Source organism: Trachypithecus francoisi, unplaced genomic scaffold (genome assembly GCF_009764315.1).
Source record: "Trachypithecus francoisi isolate TF-2019V2 unplaced genomic scaffold, Tfra_2.0 Lachesis_group8, whole genome shotgun sequence".
Lineage (NCBI taxonomy): Eukaryota > Metazoa > Chordata > Mammalia > Primates > Cercopithecidae > Trachypithecus > Trachypithecus francoisi.
In genome coordinates this window covers 75,590,727-75,611,494 of record NW_022681473.1, presented here as the reverse complement: position 1 = coordinate 75,611,494, position 20,768 = coordinate 75,590,727, and the positions used below count along the sequence as shown (strand labels likewise).

Here is a 20,768-nt window from a genome sequence, read left to right as displayed (position 1 = left end):
TATATCTCTGTTTTGGTACCAGTACCATGCTGTTTTGGTTACAGTAGCCTTGTAGTATAGTTTGAAGTCAGGTAGCATGATGCCTCCAGCTTTGTTCTTTTTGCGTAGGAATGTGTTGGCTATGCAACCAATTTTTTGGTTCCATATGAAATTTAAAGTTTTTTCTAATTCTGTGGTGAAAGTCAGTGGTAGGTTGATGGGGATAGCATTGAATCTATAAATTACTTTGGGCAGTATGGCCGTTTTCATGATATTGATTCTTCCTATCCACGGGCATGGAATGTTTTTCCATTTGTTTGTGTCCTCTCTTAATATCTTGAGCAGTGGTTTGTAGTTCTTCTTGAAGAGCTCCTTCACATCCCTTGTAAATTGTATTCTTAAGTATTTTATTCTCTTTGTAGCAATTGTGAATGGGAGTTCACTCATGATTTGGCTTTCTATTATTGGTATATAGGAATGCTTGTGTTTTGTGCACATTGATTTTGTATCCTGAGACTTTGCTGAAGTTGCTTATCAGCTTAAGGAGATTTTGGGCTGAAACGATGAGGTTTTCTAAATATACAATCATGTCATCTGCAAAAAGGGACAATTTGACATCCCCTCTTCCTCTTTGAATACGGTTTATTTCTTTCTCTTGCCTGACTGTCCTGGCCAGAACTTCTAATACTGTGTTGAATAGGAGTGGTGAGAGAGGGCATCCTTGTCTTGTGCCAGCTTTCAAAGAGAATGCTTCCAGCTTTTGCCCATTCAGTGTGATATTGGCTAGGGGTTTGTCATAAATAGCTTTTATTATTTTGAGATACATTCCACTGATACCTAGTTTATTGAGAGTTTTTAGCAAGAAGGGCTGTTGAATTTTTTCGAAGGCCTTTTCTGCATCTATTGAGATAATCATGTGATTTTTGTTATTGGTTCTGTTTATGTAATGGATTACATTTATTGATTTGCGAATGTTGAAGCAGCCTTGCATCCCAGGGATGAAGCCCACTTGATCATGGTGGATAAGCTTTTTGATGTGCTGCTGGATTCAGTTTCCCAGTATTTTATTGAGAATTTTTGCATCAATGTTCATCAGGGATATTGGTCTGAAATTTTCTTTTTTTTGTGTTGTCTCTGCCAGGTTTTGGTATCAGGTTGATGTTGGCGTCACAAAATGAATTAGGGAGGAGTCCCTCCTTTTCTATTTTGTGGGATAGTTTTGGAAGGAATGGTACCAGCTTCTCTTAATACCTCTGGTAGAATTCGGCTGTGAATCCATCTGGTCCTGGGCTTTTTTTGGTTGGTAGGCTATTAATTGCTGCCTTCATTTCTGAACTTGTTATTGGTCTATTCAGGGATTCAATGTCTTCCTGGTTTAGTCTTGGGAGGGTGTGCGTGTCCAGGAATGTATCCATTTCTTCTACATTTTCTAGTTTATTTGCATAGAGGTGTTTATAGTATTCTCTGATGGTGGTTTGTATTTCTGTGGGACCAGTGGTGATATCCCCTTTATCATTTTTTATTGTGTCTATTTGATTCTTCTGTCTTTTCTTATTAGTCTGGCTAATGGTCTATCTATTTTGTTGATCTTTTCAAAAAACCTGAACCTGCTCCTGGATTCATTGATTTTTTGAAGGGTTTTTCATGTCTCTATCTCCTTCAGTTCTGCTCTCATTTTAGTTATTTCTTGTCTTCTGCTAGCTTTTGAATTTGTTTGCTCTTGCTTTTCCAGTTATTCTAATTGTGATGTTAGGGTGTCGATTTTAGATCTTTCCCGCTTTCTCCTGTGGGCATTTACTGCTATAAATTTCCCTCTAAACACCGCGTTAGCTGTGTCCCAGAGATTTGGGAATGCTGTGTCTTTATTCTCATTGGTTTCAAAGAACTTATTTATTTCTGCCTTCATTTTGTTGTTTACCCATTAGTCATTCAGGAGCAAGTTGTTCAGTCTCCATTTAGTTGTGCGGCTTAGAGTGAGTTTCTTAATCCTGAGTTCTAATTTGATTGCACTGTGGCCTGAGAGACTGTTTGTTATGATTTCCATTCTTTTGCATTTGCTGAGGACTGTTTTACTTCCAATTATGTGGTCAATTTTAGAATAAGTGCGATGTGGTGCCGAGAAGAATGTGTATTCTGTTGATTTGGGGTGGAGAGTTCTGTAGATGTCTATTAGGTCCACTTGGTCCAGAGCTTAGTTCAAATCCTGAATATCCTTGTTAATTTTCTGTATCACAGTTGGGTGTTAAAGTCTCCCACTATTATTGTGTGGGAGTCTAAGTCTCTTTGTAGGTCTCTAAGAACTTGCTTTATGAATCTGGGTGCTCCTGTATCGGGTGCATACAGATTTAGGATAGTTAGCACTCCTTGTTGCGTTGATTCCTTTACCATTATGTAATGCCCTTCTTTGTCTTTTTGATCTTTGTTGGTTTGAAAACACAGTTCTTAAACTCCAGTATGCAAAACAGTCACTAGAATAGCTGTTAGTAAAGATTATTGTGCCCAATCTCCAGAAATTCTTCTCATTCAATACATAAGGAATAAGGCCCAGGAATGGAAATATCCTCATTGTCCCATTTAAATATTGTGGATAAAATTCCTTGTTTAGTCTTATTTAAAAGTTCTTTTTCTAACTCCTGAAATCACTTAAGTCTGTGCTTCTCAAACCTGGATTTAGGCCTCCTCCAGAGTTTATGATATGTGCCAGGGGATGGGTGAAGTCATAAAATCGGCATGGCGTATCTTCCTGGAGTGTTAGTTTTATACAAAGATTTAAGAGTAAGAGAAAATTAACATTTAAAATGTAACATGGAGCTGGGTGTGGTGGCTCACGACTGTAATCCCAGCACTTTGGGAAGCTGAGGTGGGCGGATCACGAGGTCAGGAGTTCGAGACCAACCTGGCCAATATGGTGAAACCCCGTCTCTACTAAAAATACAAAAATTAGCTGGAACTGGTGGTGCGTGTCAGTAATCCCAGTTATTTGGGAGGCTGAGGCAGAAGAATCGCTTGAACCTGGGAGGAGGAGGTTGCAGTGAGCCGAGATCCTGCCACTGCACTCTGGCCTAGGCAGCAGAGTGAGACTCCATGTCAACAAATAATAATAAAATAAAATGTAACATGAAACAGAATGCAAAATTAACATGTATTTTTAAAATAAACCAGGAACTTCAAAGAAATTTTTCAGTTAGGTCTGTACCCTGTACTTCCTGGTTTCTGCAATTCCTTTCCTTTACTATCATAGGACGCCTTTGGTTGAATACCTCAATTAGGACAACTTACATTTTAACCCCTGAAAAATGCTGTTATAAACAGCTAGTGGTATAGAAAGTGCAAATACAAAGTGCTTTTATAAAGAAGATGATGTGAATGATTAACAGTTCTTTAAGCATGCTCTTTTCTTATTTAGAAAAGTATTTCTATGTTGCAGATGAACTGTCTCATTGTGTTGAGCCTGAGCCGTCTCAGGTGCCAGGTGGCAGTTCTAGAGACCATCAGCAAGGTAAGCCCCCTCCTCTCTCGGCTCTGAAAGCTAAGACATCTTCACGTTCTAGTCTGTATGCCACTGAGATAAAGAAGTCAACTGATGATTCCATATTTAAAGTTCTAGACTGGTTTAACCGAAGTTCTTATTCAGATGACAATAAGTCATTCCTCCAACATCCCCGAGGAATAGAGTCCAAAGAAAAAACAGACTCAAAATCACAGGTTGCTATTGACTTGGTGACAGATGACACTACTTTAAAAGAAAATGGCTCGAAGACCCTATCATCCAGCAAAATTGAATCAAAGCCTGTGAGATGTGATTCAACATTCCAAGTAGAGGGAGATATGCTGGTTTCTGAAAGTTGCCAAGATGCTAATGTGAATATCCAATCCAAATTCATGAATTTGTCCCAACAAGGCGCCCTAAAGGAAGGCCCATGTATATTGCCATTTGGAAGCTATGGCACCCCAAGTCAAAGGAGTAAAAATATGGACTATAGCCAAGATTCAAAAAGCATAGGAAAAGGGAACGGGGTATCTCCTCCAAAAAGGAACTATTCCTACAGTATTCCCAAGGAATCTGATGCAGAAAACCAAGTTCCATGCAACACTAATAGTATTGGCAACTTGGGTGAAGAAGAACCCAAGTTTCACGCTCGTGAAGAAAATAGAGGACACTCAGAAGTGAATTTTGACTCTTCAACAATTGTCAAAGAACCAGATTTGAAAGATAACATGAAAGCAGAGAGAAAGAGCAAAGGAGGAAATACCTATATCCTGAAAGCTTCCTTAGAGCCAGAGAATATTAAGTCAACACCTGGGGTTGCCAACAACAGCTCTCCTTGGAAGAAGCCTGAGGTCCATTTCCAGCAAGAAGCTGGTGAGGTTCCCAAGAACCAAGTGCAGAGAGAGAAATACAAAAGAGTGAGTGACAGAATATCCTTTTGGGAAGGGGAGAAAGCTGCTGCTAAGATAACTCATAAAGAACCCACATCTTCATGTAGCCAGGAACAACCTTCTGCTAAAGCATATCAGCCTGTGCAGAAGTCACAGGGTGTATCATCCATGAACAGTTTATCTACAGACCAGAGTGAATATAATCAGGTCATTCCCAAACGAGTGGTCCAAGATGAGGATGATCAAGCATCCCAGCTCTCCAATTCTTATTCCTCAAATAAATCTAAAGAGACCAAGCCACAAATATCAGGTCCATCCAGAAACTATCTTTCAGCTGAGGAATCAGATAAAGTGTCTCTGTTTCAGAATAAGAAAAATGAGCCTATAAAAAGATCACCAATGGCAGACAGTTTGCCTTCTAGAAGAAACATTACTTTGCCAGCACTGCAACGTCCCTCAAATGCTGGGAGTGAACGACATGTTGCTTTGGAGAAAGACAGACCTCTAGTTCGTGAATCAAATGCCAACTTTAAAGTTATGTCCCTAAAAGAAAGAATGGATGAACCCAATGCTGAACAGGTCTATAATCCCTCTCAGTTTGAGAATTTGAGAAAGTTTTGGGACTTAGAAGCTAATTTAAACAGTAAGAATAATGACAAGAATATTACCACAGCAAGCCAAAAAAATTCTGCGCCTTTTAATAGGCAGAAACACAAGGAATTAAGTGACATTAAATTATCAGGTAAAAATACCCATGAAGCAGAGGTGCTTCTAAGCCCAAAAAAAGTTATGGCAAGAGAGGAAATGGAGAAATTAAATTCAAAGGGCATACTCCAGGTGCTACCAGATGAAACCACATTTCCTTTGAGTCCACTTAGAAAGTATACTCATCAGTTGCGAGGAAATGAGTCATCAAAGGAAAACGTGGAAAAGAATATGGAAGGGATTGTTACTCCAGTGTTTAAGGAAGAAAAGGATTACTCAGACCAAGAGATTCAAGAATCCATAGTAAAAACCAATGTTTTGTCTAAAGACTACAAAGACACTTTTAATGACAGCTTGCAGAAACTGCTTTCAGAAGCCTCAACACCAGCAGTTCAACCCTGTGGTGGAAAAGTTCATGGAAAACAAGTGCTTGAACCAAGTGTTTCTGAAAATAGGACATGGCGTCAAAAAACAGATTTTGCTGATACTGAGGAAGAAGTTAAAGGACCTGAGAAGATCATTAATGAGCATGTTGACAAAACAGTAGTTCCTCCAAAGGTTAAACGGAACTCTTTGACTGCTAGTCTAGACAAACTCCTGAAGGAAGCAACTGGAACTTCACCCTCTCCCTTGCAAACCAAGTTGGCGCCCGTTATCACTGGAACCAACTCTAAGCCGGAAGAGGGAAGATTTTTTGGAAAAGGGATAGAACAGAGTCACAGTACTTCAGTTGATAAGAGAGAAATACTAGCTCCTTTTCCAGCGAGAGATGAAACTTTTGGAAATACAGCTCTCCCCAAGAAAGCTGAAAGTGGTGAGTGCCAGCTAAACACAGAGAATTTGATTCAGATGGCTGCAGAAGATTCTTATCCATTGGATCCAACTTCCCAGCTTTCCAGAAAGGGTTCTTTTGGGGATGTGGCCAACCCTCCCCAAGATATGCTTTTTCCCCAAGATGCTCATCTTGTTCCCCAGGCTAGGGCACACCCTTCTCAAACGGAAATTTCAGAGACTGTAGAGAAAGTCATTCTTCCACCCAGACCTGTATTGAATGATGTAAATGCTGCATTACAGAAGCTGCATAGAGAAGTATGGTTAAGTTATCCAGCTGGAAGGGAAGTACGTCCTGGAGAAGTGAACCCAGAATTTCCTGAAGCAGTACAGGCAGTAGGTAGACCCCTAAATCCCCCAGGAGTGATATCACCATGGACTATGATGGACACCATAGTTCCAGACAGGAAGGATTTTTATTCCTCCAATGTAGTTCCTGATAAAACTCATGAACTTGGATCTTATTTAGCTGCTCAAATGTTTCTATCAGACCAGACACTTAGCTCATTTGGTTCCACTGTTGCTCAGTATGGCAAAGGCCTACCTCAGGAAGTGGAAGAAATTGTGAGGGAAACAATTATTCAACCCAAATCAGAGTCCCTCGAATTCATTGCTGGCTTAGAAAAACTACTGAAGGAAGCAACTGAAACCTTCCCCTTAAAATATGAAAGCAATACAGGGAATCTTTCTGCATCAAAGTTAATAGGTAGTACAAAGGAGCCCAGGCAAGCCACTTCTGAATTCCATCCTGAGGAATTAAAAGAAACAGTAGAAAAAGCCGAGGCTCCATTAATAACTGAGAGTGCTTTTGATGCTGGTTTTGAGAAACTTCTTAAAGAAATAACTGAAGCTCCTCCTTATCAGCCCCAGGTGTCAGTGAGAGAAGAAATGCACAAGAAGGAGTCCTCACAGTCAGAGCAGACCAGGTTCTTAGGGGCAGTGCCCCATTTTTACAGGGCAGTCTCACAGACCTCTGAAATGAAGGCTAAAAGTAGTAGTTTGGAATCTCAAGTCAACCAATGTGATAAAATGTTGGGAGGAGACGCACATGTGACTGATTTATTGGTAGATTTTTGTGGTTCCAAAAGTGGAGTTGAGATCCCTAGAACCCCACAACTTTATGTGGCTCATGAAATAGGGACCATTAAAACTGTAAACCCCCCAGAGGACAGGGACAGTGAAAGTGGGGTTGCAGGGCAACAAGGGACTTTTCAGGAACCTGGCTTTGGAGGGGCTTCTGAAGCAATTAGTGTGTCCAGAAATAGGCAACCCATTCCTCTCCTGATGAACAAAGAAAACTCTACAAAAACAAATAAAGTTGAATTGATTCTAGCATCGCCATATAAGAAACAAGAGAAAGAGGAAGAAAAAGAAGGTTTCTCTGAGTCCGAGTTTTCAGATGGAAACACCAGTTCTAATACAGAGAGCCGGAGAAATCCTTCCAGTGAGCATTTAAAAATTTTTAACTCACAATGAGTCTGCTTTATGGAATGCTGATGTAAAGGATGATATATTTTTTTAAATTGGGATTAATTTGATATTCTTAAATGGTGCTAAATTCTTCTTACCACTTCTGTGTTCCTGAGCCTTTCTTAATTAAAAAAATTATTTATATTTTTTAATCAAATGCATTACATAAAACAGCTTTCCTATAAGGCTGTTTCAGAGTCTGAGTTGACTTGTCATTAATCTACCTATAGAATTTTTAGGTTTCAAAAAATACTTTTTAAATAACTCTTTTAGTTTAGAAAGTATCTTTACTACATTTAAACTAGTTTTCCTCCTGGAAATATTTAGAATTTCTTCCTTAATTGGCAATCTTTATAGAAGTCTGTAAGATTTGTGGCAAGAAAGTGCCACAGATGGGCACAAATTTCCCAGTTAGGAGCAATATCTTACCACAGTGGTGGCTAAATACCAGGGACAAAATACAAGGCTGGAACTTTCCTTCCCTCAGATACCTTGTGCCGTGGTGTTTTTGTTGCCACTTTCTCCCTCTCATTTTCAATTATCTGTACAATCTTCCCTTTCTAGAGTATGACTTTGGCCAGATGACTCACCTGATGCCACCTAAGGGCATTGCCTGGCCAGGTACATTTCTTTTGCTCCAGCCTAAGTTGATGATCTGAATCGATCTCCACATTCATCTACATGGATGCGGGAGCACTGGTTTTGGTGGCCAGGCTGTAAAACATAGGGCTTGTCTCAGTTTCCTCTTTAATCAACATGTGGACATTTTAGCAGAGAAACCCCAGAGCAAATAGGAATGAGAAGCTACCTGATTAAAATGATGAAATGATAGAGAATGTTTTCTGGCTGGGACATTTTAACCAAAGTTGCACAACTGGTGTTGATTGCCTTCCTTGTAGTTTAGTAGAATTTGTCATTTGTTTAGCTCCCTTTAGTTCCAGTGAAAATAGATAAGCTTTACTGAGTCGCTTACTTGGAGGTGTGGATTATTTTATAAGTAGCTATAGGGTTTCTTCTTGAATACCGACCAAAGAATCCACCTTTAATCCTATTCAGTCAAGTTGAAGCCCCTCTAACAAATTTTGTTGTTAATAAAAAAAAAGAAATTGAAATATCAGTCTCTAAAACCAGACATATGCAAGAATAAAGCCAGCATATTAAACTTGTTGAAGTAGGCTCTTATTAAACTGCCCATGAGTTGCTAGCATAAACTGAGCCACAGGAGGAGGAGCGCCTGCAAATTTGCAGTTATGTTAGAGACTATCATCTAATGTGTATCCCAGCCTAACTGACTGAATAGTAAAAAGCCTATCTAAAAAAGCAATGTTAAATAGTCACCTAGGCCGGGCACGGTGGCTCATACCTGTAATCCCAGCACTTTTGGGAGGCTGAGGCGGGCAGATCATGACGTCAGGAGATCGAGACCATCCTGGCTAACACAGTGAAACCCCATCTCTACTAAAAAATACAAAAAATTAGCCAGGCATGGTGGCAGCAGCTGTAGTCCCAGCTACTTGGGAGGCTGAGGCAGGAGAATAGTGTGAACCCGGGAGGCGGAGCTTGCAATGAGCCAAGATCACGCCACTGCACTCCAGCCTGGGCTACAGAGTGAGACTTCATCTCAAAAAAGAAAAGAAAAAAAAATTACCTAAACAGAGTCCAGAGGAGACATTTTAGAATTACAAGCCAATTAAGAAGTATAAAATGATATAGTCATGATTTTAATTTAGGTTTATATACTCTAACCTAAGTTACTATTTTAAAACAAATTGCAGTAGGGGTGGGTTGAAAAATGAAGAGAAACCTACTATAAGGGTACTGTAACTTTGGGGAGCAAGCTAACACATTTGACTTGTGACTGAGCTCTTAACTAAGCAATACCTCAATATGCTCCTTTGGGAAAAATGAAAGGTTCAGTAGTCAAATACTTTTGGAAATGATGGGCCATTATGCACAGAGAAGGTCTGCAGTAAGGAACTTTTCAAATTTGAACAGAGAACATCCAAATCTAATTCGTCTAGAATCCATTTGCCATGGAATGTACCAGGCAGAACTGGAATGTATTTCAGGAAATTATTGTCTAGAGAAGTGGTTCTTAAATTGATGGATTCCTTAATCGAATCACTCATTGATTCAGCAAATATTTTGAAGTGTTTATTTCCAGCCACTGTTCTAGGCACTGAGAATACAACAGTAATAAATGTCAGTACTTAGGCTTATTCATGATGGAGCCATTCTTTTTATAAAATAATGGCATTAGTAAATGATAGAGGCCTCCCTCCCGTGTTATTTCCTAACATTTCATTGGAAATTATACTAGATCATGAAACCCAGAAAGTCTACAACCTTTGATCTGGAGCATGCACTCATATGTGTACCCAATTATACACAGATGTTAAACATCTGAATCCTGCCTTCCACAGTTTTGAATTAATTTTATTAATGCTCCTAGAAGTATTTCATGGCTGTCTTCAAAAGCTAGAATGTTAAATGGGAAGAGTCAATGTCTGGCATAGGACAAATCATATGTCTAAAATAAGAGTAAACAACTGAGAGATCACATTTCTATTAATGTAGTAATCTTGTTTCTATATGGTTTACATTTGCAAATATTTCTTGACCAGTAAATTATTTTTAAGAGCATATTAGTGGAGAAATTTTATTTTTTTCTGTGAAATAAGTGCTTCTTAAAGTAGAGAAACTCATAGCATAATGTCTCTTTTCAACCTACCATTTCTATGTCCATATGTTAGAGGGTTTTTTTTTTTGGTATTGTGCAGTGTTCATCGATTTTGTTTTATAACAGGTTCAGAAGAAGAACCCAGTCCTGTTTTGAAAACTTTGGAAAGGAGTGCCGCTAGGAAAATGCCTTCCAAAAGTCTAGAAGACATTTCATCAGTTTCATCAAGTGAGAATAAAGTTTGCCTCACTGTTCATGCCGCATCTAAGCTTAAAAATGCCTATGTGCTCTCCTGTAGCCTCACTGCATGCTGTTGTGCACTACAACCCGTAATGGGGGCCATTAACAGATGAAAATAACCTTTCCAAAGTGCGCTGAAGAGGCTCAACCTAAAGTGGCTGGAACTTTGCTTATAAAATAATATATTACATTTGGTTACTAAAACACTAGGTTTCCTTTAATTGAAGAATCCCAGTTTAAGTGTCTCTCAAGTACACTAAGTTTGAAAGGATTGTGGTAGCTAGTAGGATTAGTGAAAATAGTCATAACTAACATTTATTGAACATCATTTGCCAAAATGTACCTAATAATTTTACATGTATTATTCGACCAGCACAAGCAACCCTATGAGAGGTGATTATTGTTATCCAAATTTAAGGATGAGGAAAATGAAGCTCAGAAATGTGAAATGACTTGTTTAGTATTACACAGAAGATCTGGGACTCAAAATTAACAGGCTGTTATCAAGAACATTTATGAAGGGACCACATTATATATGACGGCGTTGGATGTCCAGTGAATTTTGCATGATACGGAGTTGAATTAGTCCCTGGCTTCATTGACTTTCCTTTCTCTTTTATCCCTTCTATTCTGTTCATATTTCTTTTAGATACTGGAACTATAAGCCCAAAACTACTTAACATGAAAGACTTTAGGTACACTATTCCTCACTGGCAGCTGCTTTAATGGTGAAGGATTTCTTGAGTACTAACAGAAAGCATAATATATCAAGAGAGTTGTGTGCTAGACAAATGGACTAAAACCATGACTTCTTGGGGTTTTGTTCTTGCTATTTTCAAGCTAAAATCCACCTCTAGGATTGCAGATGGTCATAAGAAAAATTGTCAAGTGAAAAGTTAACCACTGCTAAACTCATATGATTGATAATTGGCCATTGTTATGTTTAGAATATTTTTTGTGCATTTGTAATTAAGAATAAAAAGTCAGAATTTAAGAAGGAAAAAAAGAAAAGAAAAAGCCACTCCACCAAACATTTCCTAAAATTCACAGATTCCCAGGGATTTGAAGACAGTATTCTCAATTTGGAATGTAGTCCTAACTATCCCAAGGATCTTGGAATCTCAGGGTTAGAAGGGATCTTAAAAATCACTCGTTTTAACCTCCCCCCCAGTGCAGGAATTCCCTCTAAAGCCTCCTCAACAGGCGGCCAACCCCCATATCTGCCTGAATGCTTCCAGAGAAGGCGAGTCGAATCCTTTGTTGGACAGCCGTGATTGTTCTTCCTTATGTTGGTGATGGGCCCTGAGAAAAAGAAAAAAACAAAAAAACAAAACAAAACAAAACTCAGAACAATTGTCCAATTTAGCAACCCTCTTGCCTGTGAAACATGGGGCTATTTCCATGGTGCAGCTTTAAAGTACTCAGGAATGTATAGGGTTAAAAAAAAAATCACCATCAGCTGACGGGTATTCCTGCACGCTTCCTTCCAAATACCGATACCCACTCTCACACTAGCCTGCCAAGATTCCACTTAGCAGCTGGTCCCCAGTTACATCTCTTCAGTTGACTTCCCAGGCAAGCCTCCCAGAGGCATACGCGAATGATGATGCACACACACAAATATTTGTTAATGACCATGGGTTTGGGAAGGTGTTAGTCATGGCTAGCATCATACCCTTTACAGAAGAATAGAGAGGCTGTTGCAGCCCCGTGTTTTCTCCTGCTGCTGGCCGATTGCTTGCTCTGAACTAACCCTCTAACCCTTGGGAGTCTGTGTGCAGCAGTGATGTGAGCTGCATCCGGGCTGAAATGGGAGCTCCTGCTATGGCACTGGCTCAAGTAGCTAATCTAAAGAGAAAGTATTTTGGGGAAGACATCTTGGTTGCACCCCTCATTGCATCTTGACTAATTGCTTCCAACTCCGGGGGCTTCCAGGGACAATCTCATTGTTCTTTTCTCTCCAAGGGTCAGCCATGTTAACCATTTGTTAATTTCTTCTGAACAGATCAAGCGAAAGTAGATAATCAGCCAGAAGAATTAGTGCGTAGTGCTGAAGATGGTAAATACCTTTATGTATTTGCATGTCTGTCTGTGTATTAACTTCTGGGGTGCTTTGGGCAGTCTCTGGGACGCAGCTGTTGGGTAAATAGAAGAACGTCATTTGCCACTATGTGGTGAATAGTACCTAAGTTACTATAAAACAGTTCTGATTTGGTATATTTAATATAGTTTGTATTCTTAAGGCTTCTGCTGCTGATACTGTCATGAGGATCTCATCAGAGACCCTTGTGAAGCAAGGATTTCTATAAATAGAAAATTGTATTGCTTTGGATATGAGCTGATTTTTGCTACTCTGACTTGCAGAACTCATTGTAAAGGCAGGAAGAGTGGAGTGAATTCCTGGGTTAAGTTATTCTTCTGTTTGATTCTCAAGTCCCAGCATTTAGATCTCTCGGGGCACAACTGGTAAAATCTTAAGTTCAAAGGAAAGAGTCCTGGAACAAGGGTGGGAAATCTTGCCTCTGCTTATATAAATAACTAAATATAGACAGAGGGTGAAGTTGATTCTGAATATAATGGAGCCAGAAGATCTTGAAACTTGTCAATAGATCAGGTATTACTTGGCTTTGTTATAAGATGAATAGTATAATGGTGCCTTGCTTGAGGGAGAGACAGAAATGAGTCTGATTTTTATAGTGAAGAATTTATGCAAATGTATAATTTGTATTTGCTTGCTGGATTTTATTTATTTGTTGTTAAATTGCCTTCACTATAATCATAAAAATGTGTACTCACTGAACTTTCCCATATAAATGCAGCAACAGAGCTCCTTAAAGGTCATTCTTTACTTTTATGTAATAGTTTTGTCTTTCTCATTTTATATTTACAACAACCTCACTGGAGTTGATGGGGCAGGGATTTTTATCTTCATTTTGCTGATAAGAAAAACTCAGAGAAATTAAGTGACTTTTCTAAGATCCTATAGCTAGTCAGTCATTGGGAGGGCAGGAAATAGAATCTCAGCTTCATTACTCCTAGTTCAGTGCTCCTTCCCATTTTCCATGCTGTGGTCTAGTGAATTACAGGAAGGATGCTCCATATCTCCTGTGTTGGATCCCAGATTTTTAGTTGAACAGGAGACCTTAAAGAGGCTAATGAAGAAGAGTCACACTGAGGAATGAATGAAATCAAGATGAAAACCTGTCAGATGTATTCTGCTGTCTCAGTTGTGAAACTGACATTTGAGCTTTACTTTCATGTCTCTTTAATCCTTCTGTTAAAATGGTATTTATTCTCAATGTTGCCCTCCTGAGTAGATGAGAAAGCAGATCAGGAGCCAGATACAAATGAATGCATACCAAGAAGTGAGTAGCAGGATCTTTCTCACAAATGACTAAACATTCCACTTTACATAGTATTAAATATAGTGAAATAACTAACCCCATTAATAACACAGCATTTATTATTGGCACTAAACTCCTGCAGCTTACAAAACTATTTCATTATGATAAGGGTTTTATTAAAAACATTTTACTATTGTCTGTGTGGAAAGAATGATTTGTGGTTCCACTGAGGGAGAGTTGTATATAAATATATATGCATATATGTTATTGCTGATATTATTGTGCTTTTGTCAGTCTCTATGCTGTTTGAATCTCTGCTTAAAAGCAAGTTGGCACCTTCTGATTTCATTTGGTTTTTATGTTGCAGTATGATTTTGAGTGTTGGATCTCTTGTGGCCTCTATACAAAACTGTAGATGGAAGTAATTTATAACTTATTTGGACCTATGAAAGAACGTTAGAGTATGTCCTTCTCTCCATATCCATAAAAGCCAATCTTACTATGCCCAGGGTTTAAACTCTGAGGTGCAAAACTGCCTTGAATGGTAAATGTTCTAAGTATAAACCAAGTGAACACATGAATCTAAGAAGTAAATGTATACCTGTGGTGACTAATGCCTGTCTACTAATTAATGTCTATCATCAAGCAAATATAATATTTGTTTGCTCTTTTATGTTCAATCTTAAGATTACTCTACTTAGCTGTGACTACTATCTTAAGGACAAATAACACATTTAAAAAGTGCTCACACGGCCTAGTAAAGCATACAGCAGTGTGTGTGTGTGTGTGTGTGTGTGTGTGTGTATGACTTGTTAGCTTCTCGGTTTCACTCTGTTTCATAAACCCTAGGCACTGGGGATATGAAGATAATGATACACATGTCTACCTTCAGGGCCACAATATTTTAAATAATAATTTCCCAACAGTCTTTGGATATGCTAATAGGGCTTAATGAGGAAAGCAGCTAAATGGAGGAGCCATTAGATAGAAAACCAATGTGCTGATGGCTAAAAGTCAGTGACATGTAGTGGGAAACCTGAAACTTTGCTCATGAGGTCCTCCTGCCAGCAGTGAAGGTGCTGAGCTTTGGCACATGACTTGACAAATTCTTAAGAACTGCCTAGGAAAGAAGACAGTCCAGGCTTCAGCTCTTGTGAGTATGTGCTCTCTGTCTGACTGCTGCAGAGGAAACAAGCCTTCTGCCCTTAAGGGGTGTTAAGTAAAGGGGCTTTTCCAGTTACTTTTGAACTAGGACATACTTAAGTTTGAGCATCTTATTTTATCTTGCTATGTTTTGTTCAAAATTTAGTCTGAGGAGTAAAAGCAAAACATACATAGACATATATGCCTAAATATCTGTATCTTTATTCATGATCTCCTAATTGGCTTAGTGTATTGGTCAAGGCAAATAGACTAATCCTGTGCTGAACTCTGGGTAAATTAATTTGTCCCTTTATAGTGATATTTTCCAAAATGACTGTTAGTGCCTTTTCACTGGTAAAGAGTATATTCTTACCACAAAAATCAAATATATGATCCAAACACAAATGACGAAAGCCCATGAATCTAAAACTGATTACATTTGAGTAGTAGATATAATTGAATTTGACCTTCATAGCATCATCCAGCAATATACTTTGAAAATAGTAGAGTGCAATGTTATAACAAAACATTTTTTGCATTCTCATTGGACCGTATTGTGAGACCTAATCTTACACTGCTACCAGTCAGTATAACTCTCCCTAATATACACACATTGTTGTTTAATGGGAAGTGATTAAAGCAGGTGTCATTTTAGTGAGACACCATAATACATTTTGATGTGCATTTATCTATGGGAGCCTAAGGATAGGTGAAAATTGTTATGTGAGCAAGGATATCTTTAGTATGTGTAGCTAAAGTTTTAGTTTTTCCTTCATTAGATGTCTTTAAAGATGAATTTAACTGATGTTTAAGGATGAATTTGAGTCTTTTGTGTTATGTATAGAAATATAACTTGATTTTTATCTATTTTCTTAATATCTCTTTTAATGATAAAGTCAATGTATCTGTTTCATTCAAAATATAATTTAAGATTCTTTATCATATGATATTTATTTGATTAGAAAATACTTATATAGAGCTTACTCTGTGCTAGGCACTAAGTGCCTTGGAAAATATTAACTTAATCATTTTAAGAGCTATGATTCATCATAAGAAAAGCTTAGATGTTGTGATTCTTAGACAAAGAAGAAAATAGTTTTCTAACTAGATATATGCAAATCAGGATTATAATTTATCCTTTCTTGTACCTTCTACACATATACTTTCTATATCAGAAAGAAGACATATGCTACATTTTCTTATTAAATTCTTAGAGTACCCTAACTTTAACCATTCTAACTTGGCCTTGGGATATTGAAAATTCTGAATCAAGGAGGTATCTAAATAAGTTATATTTTCAAAAAATAATGTTTATTTTATAATTCTGAGTGAAAAACACTATCAGAAAAGTAATCCTCATGCTCACTAAACACACCTACTCTAAGACACTCAACAACCAGAACACTTTTATTATTGAGTTGTGTACAAAAATCTTGATTGAAGATGTCCAGATGAAATAGTTTTTCAGCCTGCAGTGTGTTAGTAATATCTCTCAAGGAGATGAACCAATAAAATACACACCTTGTGGTCTGAAACTCTGATGTGAAAAAATAAGTTAAACCAATTCACATTGACAGTATATTTTAATTCAAGTTCAGCTCCAGTTCAATAAAAACTAGTGTTTTTAAAACTAACTTTGTTTTGTATTTGGTTCAACTCCTTGCTAGTTTTCTCTATGTATAATTTATAAAAACTGCATGTTACTTATCTCATGATCCTGTGCATGCGAACTACTGTGCCTTTAACTTTTTTACAAAAACATGTTTGTTCATAGCTTAAATAAAAGTATGTTTTCAATTAATGTGTAATGTTTTCTGACAAGTGTAAGAATAATTTTGAAATGGAAATGCTGCTGTTTAGTTTCCACAGTGCCTACACCACCTGATAATCCATTTTCTCACCCTGACAAACTCAAAAGGATGAGCAAGTCTGTTCCAGCATTTCTCCAAGATGAGGCAAGTTTGTCTTTTGTACCTTCAGAAAAATGGAGACAGAGGGTTGGAATTGCTTTGCCAACGTTGGTGTGTTTGTATTCCACTGTGGCAGAGACCAAAGAGGTCAGAAGGACTGACCCTTGCCTTTCAAGTCAATAGAAGTAGTGTTGTTGATCCTGGAACAGGGAAAGCCACATCTCGTTTGACTCAAACAGTAACTCCTTTTGGTTAGTGAAGTCAAATTGCATAGATTTGGGAATGTGATTTTGTTTCAAAGCAAGTACAAAATAAGAAATCCAGGAAGGTATATGAACTGATTATTCCTCTGTAGTTTGGAGTAGACTTAATTTGTGAAAACTTAATTTAGGCAGTATGACTGGCTTGAAAGTGTTTGTTAATAAACAATGACACAGCAAGCTTTAAGGAGTATTTATTGGGTGCCAGGCACTTTACATATATCATTTAATCCTTCAACAACCCTAAGAGGTAGACACCATCATTATCCCCACACATTACAGGTGAGGAAACTGAGACTAAGGGAGATTAACCTCACTCAGCTAGAAGGGGGTTCAACCAGGCCTGGAGCACAGATCCAACTTGCGTGCTGTTAACGACTATACTATATACTATATGGTCTTAAGAAAGCGCATGACTATAATTTACTATTCATTGAGTACCTAGTATGTGCCAGGTACCTATTCATCTAACTCTTACTAACTATATGTGGTAAGGACTATTTTCTTCATTTTACAAATGAAGAAAGAGCCCCAGAGAGGTTAAATAACTTTCCCCAAATCCAATTGCTACTGAAGAGTAGATCTAGGACTTTAACTCAGGTCCTTTGACTTAATTAAGATTCCAAGTTCTTGCAGTCAGGTAGTTAGGAGCCTGAGCTTTGGAGCCAGATATCCCCAATCCTAGTTATGATACTAATTTTCTGTGTGATCATGAACACATTCAGTACCTTCCCTGAGTCTGGTTTTCTTGCACCTACCACATGAGGTTGTAGGGTATCAGTAGGATAATGCAGGGAAAACACATAGCACAGTGCCTGGCATATAACGAGTACCTGGTAAATGTTAGCTGCTACTGTTCGTAGTTTTGGTCTGATTTCTAACGGTGAAATAAAAGGCTTCCTTATCAAGCATTCTCTTAGTAGATGGAATGTTGAGGAAAGCTCTGGGCAACACATAAATTATATTCTGTCACTGGCCTGGGCATCCTTTTGTCCTTTCTTGGGCCTTTGATGAACTGTATCTGCAAATATTCAGCTCTTGCCTGTGGTTAAGAGCACATGTTACAGTTTCCTTTGGAAAGAATCACTCATTCTTTGAAAGTAATTCATTAGCTAGAAGCCAGCAGTAGGCATGCCATGCAGTTCAACCATATACTAATATGAGGCCGGGCATGGTGGCTCATGCCTGTAATCCTAGCACTTTGGGAGACTGAGCTGGGCAGATCACTTGAGGCCCAGGAGTTTGAGACCAGCCTGGTCAACATAGCAAAACCCTGTCTATACTAAAAATACAAAATATTAGCTGAGTGTCACGGCTCATGTCTATAATCCCAGCTACTTGAGAGAGTAAGGCAGGGGAATTGCTTGAACCTGGGAGGCAGAGGTTGTAGTGAGCCGAGATCGCATCACTGCACTCCAGCCTAGGCGATAAGAGTGAGACTCTAGTTAAAAAAAAAAAAGTGTGTGTGTATGTGTGTGTGTATGAGGCAAATTATGTAAGTTCGTGGTTAACTTTTGTCCTTCCTTCAGTTTTAACCTGCTGTCTTATAGCTCCACACAGAAGAGAGTTCAAATCATTTGGGTTTGTGTATCAGATGCCAGAATTAAGCTGTGTCATTTTACATGGGGTATGAGTTGAACTGGGTATTAAGGAAAGTAGAAATGCAATCAGGCCTTGCTCATCTGTTCCCTTTGAGACTTATCATCAGTCACATTTTTTGAGTGCCAGTTACGTGTAAAACACCTTTCCAGATCAACAAAGCAGAGTCCTGTCCTTCCAATAATTCACTAATGATCTGATATACTAGGTAGAGTGTAGTAGGTGCTAAAATAGAGGGAAATGACTCTCAGCATGTAGGGAGAGAGTGTGACAACAGAGACATTTAAAAGATATGAATTGTGTTAATCCTTGAGAAAGGATTCTTATCCATGTAAAGCATTAATTTTGTTTTTCTTTAACTCCTTTATTAATCTGCATTAGAATTGGCATCCATTATATTGATGCATAATTGCATGGTCCTGGAATATGCTGGCATGAACTAACCACTCCATAAAGGTGTCCCTTAACCCCTGGTGCCACTGAACTGTTCCATAAGCTCTCTAACCCTAAAAGGAGCTCACTCTGAATCATAAATTTTTAAAGCTACTATTTAATAAACTTTAGATTCAAATATAACAAAATTTGTTACTGTAACTTTTCTTTCTTTTCCCAGGTAAATACTTCCTGGGACATATTTAAAATAAGTACCTGTATCTTCCTTTTTTTTAATGTGTTAAAATCTAATGTGGGTAGAATGTATAATTTAATATACTTCCCTCTAGCAACAAAAAGATAAGCACAATAACACATAGGAATATGTAATGGGAAGTTTAAAAATTTTAAAAATTAAAAAATATATATATGGCCTTGAGTTGAAACAGATCAGACTAGCATTTCTTTTTTCCTAGTTTAATAGTGTCTCAAGTAAAAGATTTGATTTTTAGAGAAGTTACGGGCTATGCTAATAATAAGAGGAATTAAACATGATGTTTTGGTTTTAACGGTAAATGTTTTTATTATCTGGGTAAAGTTAATTTCTCATATATACCAATAGAGTTCCCCAGGCAAATAAATATATAATATTAAAAGAGTGGCAAGAAAGTGCACAATAGTGCTGTCTTCTGTAGCACTTTGGGAGAGACTATTTTGTAGGTGAAAAAAATCACTTTGTTGTTTTGGTAGCTAAGCACTGCCTTCCTCCTTAGGTGAGGTCAGGCAGACCACCCACTCCATCCTGAATCCCATACCCTGGCAATTAGCATTAGCATCTTTTGACCTTGCAGAAATGTCAGTGGGATACCAAAATATCATCTTTGCCTAAACAGAGATTCTGATCTTGACTCATTCTGAATTTAAATATTGTGCATATTATATGCTGTTTTGTAGAGTGATGACAGAGAAACAGATACAGCATCAGAAAGCAGTTACCAGCTCAGCAGACACAAGAAGAGCCCGAGCTCTTTAACCAATCTTAGCAGCTCCTCTGGCATGACGTCCTTGTCTTCTGTATGTAAACAAAGGCTCCATGTTAATATCTTTCCGCATCTCTGAACTTTGCTCTGACATGCTCATGCTCATTGTAAAACAGCCTCCTCCTGTATTTCTCAGGGCACAAGCAGTTTCTCTAATCCATACTTAGCTTCTGGCTAACTACAACTATTTTTTTTTTTTAGACTAAAGTGGTGCATATTCATCATAAATAAATGTTTGGGGAGTTTTTTGTTGTTGTTGGTATAAGTACTTCACAAATAAACTTAAATTGCCAAGAAGATGAACCACTAATTTTTTCTGTGCAACAAATGGGGTAACTGTGATAAAATCTGCTTGTATCAGATATGCTTCATAGAATTATACCTCTCTTTTAGTAATCCTGATGAATCAATATGCCGGTTGACATGAAAGAATATGAGAGGTAATTCTTTGCCTTTTAGAAGGCATCTGAGCAGCATTTTAAAAGGAAAGATCCTTAAGTGTAGTTACTCAGATTTGATTTAAGGGAATCTGACTAATTTGACTTTACATAGAACTTCTTGCATAAGGTGAAGTTGTGTGTGCATGTAGTATGTATGTAAAAATATATGTAAATATATCCACATACACTTATCTAAGTATCAGATATGCATACACATACATATATTTTACCAAGTATGCTAAACAAATGATAATGTTATGCTTAAATTCTTGCTAGCCTTGTGTTACTGAAACCTTTTTTAAAAACCTATTTAAATTGAGTTTCTGCTGATAAAAGTCTAACATCTGCCTTTGGGAAGGTTTTAAACTCCCTTCA

At 37.9% G+C, this 20,768-nt stretch overlaps 1 protein-coding gene across 16 annotated transcripts in view; it reads left to right on the top strand.

The window, feature by feature from the left end:
• Positions 1-20,768, top strand: part of SYTL2 (synaptotagmin like 2) — a 122,472-nt gene that overhangs the window by 84,790 nt on the left and 16,914 nt on the right. For 2 of the 16 annotated variants that reach the window (XM_033206443.1, XM_033206444.1), the window contains 6 exons: positions 3,407-7,339; positions 10,172-10,273; positions 12,291-12,344; positions 13,603-13,650; positions 16,633-16,727; positions 19,868-19,987. In XM_033206443.1, coding sequence (XP_033062334.1) covers positions 3,407-7,339; positions 10,172-10,273; positions 12,291-12,344; positions 13,603-13,650; positions 16,633-16,727; positions 19,868-19,987 — 4,352 coding nt within the window. Of the gene's footprint in view, positions 1-3,406; positions 7,340-10,171; positions 10,274-12,290; positions 12,345-13,602; positions 13,651-16,632; positions 16,728-19,867; positions 19,988-20,768 lie in introns of those variants that run through there. The other 14 variants (XM_033206452.1, XM_033206451.1, XM_033206457.1 and 11 more) reach the window with 10 other exon arrangements.